The sequence below is a fragment of the Staurois parvus genome, unplaced genomic scaffold (assembly GCF_062004578.1).
Source record: "Staurois parvus isolate SC_StPar_1 unplaced genomic scaffold, SC_StPar_1.0 ptg000027l, whole genome shotgun sequence".
NCBI classification, from domain to species: Eukaryota; Metazoa; Chordata; class Amphibia; order Anura; family Ranidae; genus Staurois; species Staurois parvus.
Genome location: NW_028317823.1, coordinates 1,920,756 through 1,933,634, shown reverse-complemented (window position 1 = coordinate 1,933,634; position 12,879 = coordinate 1,920,756). Strand labels below are relative to the sequence as shown.

Sequence of the window (12,879 nt, the reverse complement as noted above, 5' to 3'; positions counted from 1 at the left end):
TTGAATGACTGGAGGCAAATGGAGAATTCTAAAATGGCCGCAATTTATAGCTCGACCATTACACAGTGCTGGCTGGCTGGCTGCTGATTGGCTAATGCGATCACATGTCATGAATGAATGCATTATGGGTCAGCGCGCCTTGTCTGCGCGCCTTCCCAGAGATCCCCGCTCCGTCGCCGCACATGTCGCCGCCATTTTTGGAAAAATTTCGATTCGCGCATCCGAAGTCTGCTAATTTTCGGATTCGTCGCGAATCGAAATTTTCCTGATATTCGAAACGAATTCCACTTCGCCAAGTTCGATTCGCTCATCTCTACTGCTCAGACCCACCCCCTACCTTCTTCACCACATAACAACACAAATACTAATAATTTTGTAGTCCTAAGATAATAATTAGAAGGGATAATTGGACTTTAAACCTCCTTGTCATTTTTTGGGCTATAGCGACTGGTTCTCATGGCCCACTGTAAACATTTTGACCTGTTTCACAAAGCCGTTTAGCTGCATGCACCAGATTCTAGAGGCAAGAATCAGTGGACTCTTATGGCTAGAATGACAGGTGCATGCAAATAGCGGCTGCAATTCAAAATATTTACAGGCTGACAGTAGCCATTGCTGTTCGCATGTAGCCATACAGCAAGTGGGTACCTGCAGTCACAGACATGTGTCCTAACCTGGATGCAGTCAGATGTGTTAAAGCTCAAACACTAGTCCCTAAGGCAGACCATACATTATGCCAGGGGTGCTCAACTCTGATGTGGCCCGCTACCTCAAAGCAGGGAAGCACATGCCCATGCTCTGGGATAGCAGTTCAACAAGCCCAGATCATGATCAATGGGTTGCCATCTTAGAGAATAAGTGTGCGTGGAGCTGGCACCGGCAATGGAGGAAGCAGGCGGCCATGGAGTGAGCAGGAGCTGCATAAGGGATGCTTCCTCTGTAGTGCCGGCTTCTGTCCCCGGAGGAACGATATCAAGTGTACTTCACTTGGAACCTATCTGAAAGCCTGGAGAGCGATGTCAGCAGAAGCTGGAAGAGGAAAAGGTCAGCGTATTAAACATTACATACACTGCTCTTTTGCAATGGGTATATTAGCACTTATAAAAAGGGTTATTAGGCTGCTTTCACACTGATCCCCAGGTGTAGTGCAGTGCACCTATGGCTTTCCTTTGGGTTACCTGCACTGAGCCATAGACTTTTATTCTATCCTGCAGGTTTGGTATGCTTTGTGAAAGCGCTCCATAACTTCTGAATTCAGGAGTTTTGGTGCGCTTTCAGAAAGTGCACCATACCCGCAAGATGTAATAGAGGTCTATGGCTCTGTGCAGCTAATCCTCAGGAAAACTACAGATGCACTGTGCTGCACCCATGGTGCTGGTAAACCACAACACATCAGCAAGAAAGCAGCCTTATTGGGGGCTCAGGACAGTAAGGGCTCATTTATATTTGTAGTTTGGGGGATAGTAAAACCCCATAGTTCTTTGTGGCCTGTCACCGGTTACCAAATCACTTAATTGGCCCTTGCTCTTCAAAAGGTTAAGCACCCCTGTATTATGCAGATTTCAACTAGTGGTTGAAGGAAAGAAAATAGTTTGATTCCCCCATCACCACAAACAGTGTTGATGGGGGAATCGCGACAGGCTGGTTGTACTGGAGTTGATCGAGAGATCAACTTCAGTACAACCTACCTGCCCATACAGGGTTGGAAATGCAGTCGGTTCTGGCTGAACCAGCTGAATTTCAATCCATCTATGGCTGGCTGGACTGTATTTATCTGCTTGGAGTTTCAGTTTTATTGGACCTGCTTAGGCTTCTTATCCTCTCTTCTTTATCCATTTATCAATGAAGGATCAGCATCCATCATGATAGTAAGCCTAATGAAGTGCTTACATGAAAAATGGAACATCTGGTGTGTGCTATGACATCAGCCATGTCCTGCGCATTCCAGAGCGCCATGGATAATACACAGTTCAGAAAATTCCTACATGGCGCGTTTCACGTCTGATCTGCAGAACTTCTGTGCTGGCTTCTCCCTCTTTCAGCATTAAATAAATAGTTTAATGTTTTTCATTTATACAGTAACGTTCATACAGCCATATTTCTGTATCCCAGCAGAGAAATATTGACTTTTCTTGCCAGGCGTGTGCAGCTGAGCAGAAGATGTTTAATATATAATGTGGGTCATGGTCGGGTTATCCCTGTAAACAAGCTACGAAGAAGCTTAATTGCTTGACCGAGGATTCCATGTTACTGGGGCCTTATGAATAGTTTTACTATGCCGGAGCACTTCATTATGCTGACGAAACTAGGCTTTATGAAAGTAATTGTGTTATTTAAAGTTGAACTGTGGGCACTGGAAACATTCATTGTAATATTTTCCTTTATAGCCACTAAGGATAGAAATCTACTTTGTTTATTCCAAATACCTTTGTGAACCCAGATATTACCTTGTAAATGTAGTAGTGACATCATCGCTGTGCTGTACTAAACCTGTTCAGAGAGCACAGCTATGGGAGGCACCCAGCAGGCTCCACCGACTACAGGCTGCCTGCAGGAAACTACAAGAGGGGGCGGAGATGAGACCAGTCACCCTGCACAAAGAGGGAGAGCACCAGTGACTGGTCTAATACAGGAAACTCCTACACAGAGGCAAAGTGCAGGATCTGTTTCATGCTGAATTACTGTACACATACAAAAGAAATACACCAAGGGATCTATTTATAAAGCAGATATTGTGACTTTCTTTTACAAAGAATTTTATTATAGATTGAGCAATGATAAAAAAACATTCGGAACATAGATTCATTGACCAATACATAGGAAATTGTACTGTATGATTGAGAAATTATGTAAGGCGTACATTGGAATAAAAAAAAAACCAAAACGTCAGCTTTAACTTATTACAGAAATGCCCGGTAGGAAGGATACCATTAACAATCTTTGATGGTCAATGAGATATTGTGACTTTCACAACATTAACTGATGGGGAAACAAACCAAGTTCATTTGTTTTAAATAGGAATGATTGACTATCCCCAAGTGAATGTTTGTGAAAGTCCCAAGGCAGTTACAAGAGTGCCAGCCACATAAATATATTCACTTGTATGGCAGGCCATATCGGCGCCTGTGCCCCCCCCAAATGCGAGAGAATACCTGGAATTTTAAGCTTGGATATGTTTTCTGCCTCTCATCATCCATGTGCATCAGACATTAGGACTTTAGAAAACCCCATTTTAAATCTTTACATGCTTCTGTCTTGAAGATAACATACTTTGGGTAAGCCTGTAGTAAACATAGACTGAACATAGACAGGAAAAAGCATAGAAATGAATAATTTCCTGCTACCAGAGATGGCTGGCCTTAGTTCACCTGCTGCTGTAGCTGGAGTCCCAGCTTTGATTTCCTGGAAATTTCAATAAGTTAAATAAAGAGATGTCGATAAACTGCAATCAAGGGTTTAGCTATTAAAGGCACAAGTGTCAGTTAGCTCCTTGCCGTGTTTCATACTCAAGTGGTTGATCATAAGATCTTATGATTAAGCATTCTTGAGTATAAAATGTGCTAGTAACTAGTTGAATATTGTGCCTTTAATTTTCATTAACCCCTCTGATTTCTGCAAACCATTTGATGGATCTCTCCTTATTCAGTTGCAAAGAAGAAGGAAATGTTTGGTGTTGTTATAGGGAAGAATCTGATTTATCTGCCAACAGGTGCACCCAAAAACTAAATGCAGGCATGGCTTAGCTGCTATCCTCGTTTTTTACATATTACTAATTTCTATGGTGTGTAAAGCTGGCTATAGATGAACTGGCTATCTTTCCTGCAAGCACAGGAAAATCAGTTGATCAACTTGGGTACATTCAGCCTGTCAATACATGGTTCGAACCATCTATGGCTGGCTTAAAACTCCTTTAAAGGAAACCCAATAATAAGATAAATTTGAAAGCTGCCATCGATGGCATTCTTCTGATTATGCAAGGTGCATTGCTATCGCTTGCCATGTCACAGACCCAGAACAAGTGTATAATAAGTATAGTCAGAGCAAAGTGTGTTATTGATTACTAGGCTTTGTTTTGATAAAAATTAGCAGATGAAATCTTGTTACATTTAGGGATATTTCACATTTTCAAGGCCTTAAAAACAGAACACCAGCAAAAACTTTCTTTTTAACTTTGAGGAGAGTGGGACAGGTTTTGCCCCCACTACCGTGTCTTTAATAATCTCAGTGTGGATATTTCCACTACCTCTGTAGAGCTGTGTTTTCTTTTACTGTGCTGTGAGATGAGTCTTAAGCAGGCCATGGATTATGCGATTTTCTTTCCTTCCACCACAGGTGGAAGGAAAGAAAATCGTTTGATTTCCCTATCAACACAATCAGTGTTGATGGGGGAATCCCTCCCACAGTGCTATTGTGTTGTGCTGACAGGGAGACTTCCAGCTTTAGCCACCAGCAGTAACCACATGTAAAAAAATCAGACAATCTGGTTGTACCCAAGTCGACTGATTGCCTTGGGTGCAACTAGCCTGCTCATAGATTGATTGAATCTCGTTCCTACTGAATTGGCCTAGATTTGGTCCATCTATGACATGGTATAGTTTCCCCTGTCAAAGTGGATTCTCTATATATTCTTATAAAGCATCCATTACAGATTATAAGGTGGCCATGCAAAAACTACACATATTTTTCTATGGAGAATCCAGTAAAGGACAAGTAGTGGAAGTGGAATATAGGTATATTCTTATAGATAGTTCATTAGAAGGTATTTGGTGCCCCTGCAGAAGTCACACATATATTTCGATAGAAAATCTAATATAGTGAAACTAATTCCCCTGTAGAAGTTGACTTTTATATATTCTTAAGGTGAGTCCACTAGGAGGCATGTGGAGCCCGTGCAGAAGCCTCACATATATTCCTACAGAGAATCTAAGTGATGATTAGTAGTGCCCCTGTAGAAATTCTCCAAAAACACCTATAGATTTACTTGGCACGAAAATATTACAAACACACATTAGCACTATAGATACATTAAAAATAGAGGAAGGACACATTTAAAGAGAAACAAAAGCAAAGTAAACTTACAGGTGGTTGAAAAACCTTGATAATAGCAATAATAAACTGCAAAAGAGCCACACAGGATTTGTTATTTTTTTACAGAAATCTTGCCACTAAATTGTAAAATTGGTCTTTTTAGGAGAACAAGCCCACTGGAACCAGTATTCTACAACTGGTGGTCACCGACAAAGACTCTTACCACAATGGTCCCCCGTTTACGTTCACTATATCAAGTGGAAATGAAGGTGGCAAATTTGTTTTGGACCAGTCTGGAGTCCTGCGTTCTGCTGTGGTTTTTCAGCATACGGTTGCTAACGAACATCTTCTCACTATACAGGTATTGAATGGTTAATGTACATTTTTCATGAAGCCTGTTCACTGAATTTATCTGTTTAAGCCTGTCTCAAAATACAGTGATTTTGGAGATGCTACACTTATACAAAAAGTCACTAGTTTGTGTTTCAGGCAAGATATAGGAAATACAGAAGAAAGAAAGTACCATTCCAATAGTAAAGTCCAAGATAAAAAGTCCATTACAAAGTCATTGAAAAGGACCTATTATCAAATGGAATTTCTTCCTTTGGCTTTACCACTGCTCTGGAGTATTTTTTTGCTATATTTCATATAGGGTGTTATCGATAATTATGTCTGTGTTGTGGATATATAAAAACTCAGCACATTCCATACAGCTAAATCATCAATGGTAGTGATTTGCTGAAATGACGGTGATCAATGGTGCTGCCACATTGCAATCAACAGTGACGCATATGATCAGTGCATCCAATCGGTCATCTAGAGCATCACTATTGAATACATATTGCAAAAAAGCAATGTTTTTGCTTTGTGTAGGGGCTCCTTCGTCATGCAGCAATGATGCTTGTTCTTCTTTTTTCATGTTATAGCTATACCCTGTTACATATAGGCACCATATTATGGAAAATTGCCCCATTAAGCACTTGGATATTATTATTGGCCCGACAAAGTTTCCAGCCCTTTCCTTCTCAAAGTTTTCAAAACTAAAAAAAAAAAAAAAATGCAATGAGGAAATGTTAACGTTTGCCTTTACTCACATTAAACTGTTGGAAAGGAAAACCAGCTCAGATAAAAACAAAAGCCCATGTAAATTAGTCTATAGATATTGATTTAAGCATGCCTCTAGCCAAAATGTCTTTATTTATTAGCATAGATTGGGTGAAACACCTGTCAGGTTTCTCCTGCTATCTGTGTCCTCTTAGGGAAATTGCTATTCACTTCCTATCTCAGGGTCACAGCAGGAAGCGAGAGGAAATCTCCACATAGTGAGGGAATATCCATCTTATTAGTAGTAACAGATCAACCCCCTGGAAGTTTTCCCTTCACCTTCTGTCATAGCGACAAGTGTAAAATGTTGGATTTCTATCTCAAAGTGGTACAAAACTCCCCCTACCCCCCCATGTTTTTTCCCACTTATCTGCAGTGCTGTAGTGCTCTTTAGAGCACATACTCACCTGCACATCGAATCCAGTGTTGTCCTGCTACGATCTGCTGCTCATTTGTCCCAAAGCGGGTCCCACGTGTCCCTCTTGGTTCTTTTCTGCTGGTTGCCTCTTCCAGGTGTAGGCAGTCAGCTCTGATGAGGCACCAAACCCTCTCCCAAGCCAACCCCCCAGACTGGCCCCTACCCCAGCCTCTCTGTCTACTGATCCTACAGCCTCCTGGAGGGTGTGATGTAAGTATCCCAGGAGGCTGCAGGACCAGGTTCGCGTTATTCAGGTGAAGACTAGAATGGCAGTGGGGGAGGGGGGTTGGCGGGTTACATAGTTAGTCTGGCTGAAAAAAGACAAAAGTCCATCCAGTTCAGCCATTAAAAAAAAAAAAAAAAGTTATAATCCTACACCCACAGTTCATCCAGAGGAAAGCAAAAAACCCAGCAAAGCATGATCCAATTTGCTTCTGCATGGGAAAAAAATTCCTTCTTGATCCCCCGAGAGGTGATCGGATATTCCCTGGATTAACTTTACCTATAAATGTTAGTATCCAGTTATATTCTGTGTATCCAAGAAACAATCCAGGCCTTTTTTAAAGCAATCCACTGAGCTGGCCAGAACCAACTCTTGAGGGAGTCTATTCCACATTTTCACAGCTCTTACTGTGAAGGAACCTTTCCATGTTTGCAGATTAAATGTCTTTTCCTGCAGACGTAAAGAGTGCCCCCTGACAATAAAAAAAGAAAAGGGAAGAAAATTCCAGCAATTCTGTTTTCAGGGGATAGGGGAGTGAATAGGGTAGTATTAAAGCAGAACTAACTTCCTTTTGGGAATCCTAAAGGGATGCACTTTATAAATCTAGAACTTAAATCTGAATTTACTTTAAGGGCAGCAACTAAATGGTTTATTGTTTTTTGCAAACTGTTATGGAATGTGACGGCACTATATGAACTAATAAACAAATATATGACATATTTTTCTAATCTAAAACATTTGTATTCTTATTGACACAGGTGAGAGACTCCGGTAAACCACCCTTGACCTCTCAGACTTACGTACAAGTAAAAGTCATTGAAGAGAGTGTTCACAAACCATCGGCCATTCCCTTGGAGATATACATTGTCACTATGGAAGATGACTTCCCAGGAGGTGTTATTGGGAAGATTCACGCCACTGACCAGGACATCTATGATGTCCTCTCCTACACTCTAAAGTCAGAGCAGAAAAGCTTGTTCAAAATTAACAATCATGACGGGAAGGTGATTGCACTTGGCGGTCTGGATGGGGGCAAGTATACTCTCAATGTATCGGTTAGCGATGGGCGCTATCAGGTGTCGGTGGATGTGACTGTGCACGTGGAGCAGTTGATGCAGGAAATGTTACAGAATGCTGTGACAATACGCTTTGAGAACATCTCCCCCGAAGATTTTGTTGGGCTCCATTTGCATGGCTTCAGACGTACACTCCGTAACGCAGTCCTGACGCAGAAAGAAGACAGTCTGTATATAATCAGCATTCAACCAGTGGCTGGAACCAACCAGCTCGATATGTTATTTGCTGTGCAGATGCAAAACGGAGGCTTCTACAGGCCTGCCTATTTGATTCAGAAGCTTTCAAATGCAAGGAGACATTTGGAAAATGTAATTCGGATATCAACAATCCTGGAGAAGAATTGTTCGGGATTGGACTGTCAGGAGCAACACTGCGAGCAGACCCTGTCCATTGATTCTCACTCACTAATGACCTACAGTACAGCCAGAATCAGCTTTGTGTGCCCACGGTTTTATAGGAATGTACGCTGTATATGTAATGGTGAGTAGGAAACATTCAGTTCAGCATTTTCTATTTAAAGCAGCACAATTTTATATATATATATATATATATATATACAGTATGTACTGACTGATTTTGCTACCATAGTCATACAAAGTATTATTAAATATATATCTATTATATATAATCGAGATGAACATCTAGATACAAAGACTTTTTTAGAATTCCTGATTTTCTTAATGCATAACCCTCCGGGAGAGGATTCCCTTAATGTGTTACTAAACCCACAACAGTACAATCAGTCTGTATATGCAGTAATGCATGCTTGTTGATCCTCCTCTTCTTGCAGTGTCCCCCTCTTATCTCCCCCAAGACATATCGTGTGGAGTCACTTTGCACATACTCAGTTTGGTGTGTATTGCTAGAGAGGTTTTTTTTTTCTTGAGAGAATGCATGTCATCAGCACAGGGCCAGTCAGCACTGTCCAGACAGAGGTCAGGGCTTATGCATCCTCCTAGAGCAAAATGAAAACTCCTCCTACATGCTTTAACCTGTGCTCTGCTGGACACTGATGAGAAAAGGTATTTTGTAGTTTATATTTACTAAAATAATTGCACTTCCATGTTCTGTGTACTGTGGAAGACCAGACATAGTGAATGCAGGGTCCTGGATTTAGTAACACTTTACCTTTGGGGAGGTTTCCTTTCATTTACTGTTGTATCTCTGGAGTACAGAGATACAGGTGGCAAATAGAAAAAAGTGTAACAGGGGTTATCTGTTCCCTACTGTATCCAAATTAAAAAATCCACCACTGGGTGACCAATTTGTCATTGGTTGATCGTGAAAATACAATAAGTGATAATGACCAGACAGAATGGGTCGAGTAAGGTTAGGACATTTTGTTCACTTGTTCTGTTCCTTTGTCTTTAAATAACCACATTTTACATTTACATTTACAAAAAGAAATAACCGCCAAGATACAAAACCTACAATGGGCTGAGGGTGTATCTTGGTTTCACGGTAGCACAAAAGAGGAATTGCTTTGTGGTAGAGCTCCTAGTGTTCAGTTCTGTAGCCAAGTAGCTCAAAAAGTTAATTCTGCATCTCTCTTTGCCAGGATCATGGTTTTAAAACTTGTAGATTCTCCTAAACACAAGAAGTTTGTGTAATTGTTGTTCTGCAGATGATTACAGGGTTTGGTATTTTTAGAAAATCACGGTAAAGCAGTGGTAGCTGTCTTGGTATAATTACATATTGCTATGGAGAAGCAGGTCTAACCACGAGGACTATAAGCAGGAGCACAGCTGGGGTTGTTTTGTTCATCATTCATCAAACTCGCTGAGGCGGGGAATAAGGACGATCTTCTCTTGTTCTACTGAGATCCTAACCATAGGTTCGCCATTGAAAACAAATTAAAGAATGCATTAGCCTTCAACGCTGAAAGGATCCCAGCGGTGCCAAACTGGTATTTAGAGTACTTAGGAAAACAATGGTTTCCTCGCGGACACTAATTAAAAGACTGAAGCCTCCTTTCTGTTCGGCTTCCTTTTTGGTGTTCCAAGGCTCATGTGTCTGAACACAGAAGGTTTTTACATTCCTGTCATAGTATTATGACATAGTTTAATTGCTTAAAATTCCTGCATGCATTAAATCTCAGTCCTGTGACATTCACAGCATAATTTTTTTTGCCTTGTTTGACTGCGTCTGCAATACTTGAACTCCTTAACAAGGTCACATTTGCAATAATGTTTTAAGCCAGAGATGAAAGATAATCCTGGTTTCATCCTTATATGTATCCATTATTCTTCCGCAAAAGTGAATGTGTCAGCCATTTTTATTTTTTAAAAGGGAAAGTTTTGGTACCACAAGGTAGCTACTGTAATTGTATAAAAACCTCTTGTCCTTGCTCAATCCTGGTATGACTTTGTTCTTGAGGATCTTGTCTCTAGTGACAACTCATTAAAAAGTGATGAGAAATACTCCCTCATTGAGGGAAACATTGCAGAATGTCTCCTGATAGGGACAGGACAATACTTCGCTCATATGGCATGTGAAGGAGCAAACCATGAAAAGGAGTATTTCTTTTCCCTTTACAGCAATACTGTTTTTGGTGAGTTTTCACCAGAGAAAGGATCACCAGTTAGCCATAGGCCTTAGGGCTGGACTCACCAAACTTTGAGGCTATGTCCCTACTCCAAAACAAGGTTCCAGCCTACACAGGGTCCAGTGATAATCTTCAGTGGCCAAAAGAGTCCTTACAACTAAACAAGGTTCCAACCTACCAATTGTCCAGTCATACTGCTTCAATTGCCAAAAAGGACACTCTTAGTATATTATAGAAAGCATATGGTTATTGAATAATCTCAAATTTGGAGACGTTGAGCCTTAAAACGAACCTGTGCTTTACCCATCTTTAGCAGTGTAGCAAGTTAATTTTATAGCAGGTAGGCCAAGAAGTACAAACGTTCTTTACTACCCCTTGTGATCTTCTCATTCTGACACTTTGGGGTTGATTTGCTAAAACTGAAGAGTGCAAAATTTGATGTAGCTACCATGCATAGCTGCACCGAATTTTGCACTCTCTAATTTTAGTAAATCAACCCCTTTACGTGAAATTGCTTTGTAAATTCTGGCACAACTCAAAGCTGGAGCATATACTAGGTAAAGGATGCTCCCCCTTGTCACAGTAATCAGGCTTAGCAATTGGTCCCTTAGGCTCAACATGGAGCATTGAGAGTACGTAGGGAACAGATTCATATACATCTCTATAGTAGGAAGTAGTGAGTTCCACTGTTGTGGGCAAACAAGGATGTGCTTCTTATGACCCTAGAGCCAACATCTTACTTTGACTTTAATGCACAGTGTATAGGTTTGCTTCAATTGACAGCATGAAAATCTGGATTAGAAGAAAGTACAGAGAGGCTTTTCTGGCTAAAAAATGTAATATCACACATTTTGGGTTCCTTTATGTTAGGGCCCCAATTATAAACATTGGATTGGCCTTAGCTTAAAAAAATATTCTAAATATTTTTAAAGCATAGTGGTGTGAGTTAGACTCCACTATACTGTATTCAGGTCTCCAAGTGCCTTTCATCTGAATAAATAAAAGAAAAAGTGAGTAGGAGGAGAACATGTCATGTGACTGGACACTCCTCCAATCACAGATCTCTTTTTGCCATGTGATGCTAAAAGGACTCTGTGGAACACCTCATCAATGGCCTGCAGATTAAAGTGGCAAATGTGGAATAAATACTATGTTGCCCAGCAGAGAACATATAGTAATATCTACAATAAATAGGACCATAGAGAGGGTTTTCAAAGATTTAAATGGCTGAAACGTTTGCTTTAAAGAGAAGGTCCTTTTACATTTTTTCAGTTATTAAATCACAAGGCAGTGCTGTCATTTATTTACGCTTTCTCACAGATTTTCAAAATGCGTGAAATGACTTATATGTCTTTGTCTGGACCAGGGGGGGACTGACAACTCATGGGGCCCCCGGGCAATAGGGTATCATGGGGCCCCTGTGTCCTTGCCCAAACTAAAAAAAGCCTATGAAAAAGGTACCAAGGGCATCTCAAGGGGCCCCCTACTGACCCCGGGCCCTCGGGCAGTGCCCGAGTTTCCAAATGGTCAGTCCGCCCCTGGTCTGGACATTATACCAGTCACGTTTGAATGATGCCCATTGGTATGGTCCAGGCCCTGTAGTCACAATATTTTTGCAAACGCTGAGATGAGATTTAAACTGGTAACACGTTGGGGGGGATTTACTAAAACTTGAGCATGGAAAATCTGGTGCAGCTCTGTACATAAACCAATCAGCTTCCAGGTTTTATTGTCAAAGCTTAATTGAACAAGCTGAAGTTAGAAGCTGGTTGGCTACCATGCATGACTGCATCAGATTCTGAATGATCAAGCATTTCCTGCTTTATGTGAACCAGCATGATGCTTCTTTACAGACCATAAAGTAAGAGAAATGACTTGAACTACAGAGAATGATCTTTCTCAACCATTTCCCCTTTCCAGCGCACTTGCTGTATTTACCCACTCATTTCCAAAGTTGGCCAGACAAGACAAAAAAAAAAAGACCACAATTTGTAAACTTTGGGATTTGCAGTTACTTTAACCTGCTGACTTAGGAACTAGTCCATGAGTGCCTTATGATGAATATAGCTGTATGAATAGCACCTAGCTGTTTAGTCGGAGTATTTCTTTTTTAATGCTTGCTGACCCAGCAATTGGCATGGCAACAGAGAGGGCAGCACTAACCTGGTATGACACGTCAATTTGCTGTATAGCTAAAAATATAGGTTATATGTCTACTAGACTACCAAAAAAATACTTACATCCTGTCTCGCCACAAGGGCTGTTTTTATAGCTCTAAAAGCAAAATAATTAACAAAATATACAAAAGAAAGAAGAAAGAATGTATCATCTGACATAGCAACCTTCCCTCCGGAGGAGACCGAATTTATTCACTTGAATGGCTTTCTGTACTTGTCCTAGGAAAAGGACTAGACCTTTGTGTAAAGGGGTGGATAACATAGGTGCCAAATGTCCCTCTCTCTGCAAGATAGTCCTTACATTTGT

The 12,879-nt window shown here is 40.8% G+C and overlaps 1 protein-coding gene across 3 annotated transcripts in view; it reads left to right on the top strand.

Moving 5' to 3' along the window:
• Positions 1–12,879, top strand: part of FAT3 (FAT atypical cadherin 3) — a 617,414-nt gene that overhangs the window by 509,052 nt on the left and 95,483 nt on the right. For all 3 annotated transcript variants that reach the window (XM_089656533.1, XM_089656524.1, XM_089656517.1), the window contains exons 18-19: positions 5,192–5,389; positions 7,532–8,330. In XM_089656533.1, coding sequence (XP_089512659.1) covers positions 5,192–5,389; positions 7,532–8,330 — 997 coding nt within the window. The remainder of the gene's footprint in view (positions 1–5,191; positions 5,390–7,531; positions 8,331–12,879) is intronic.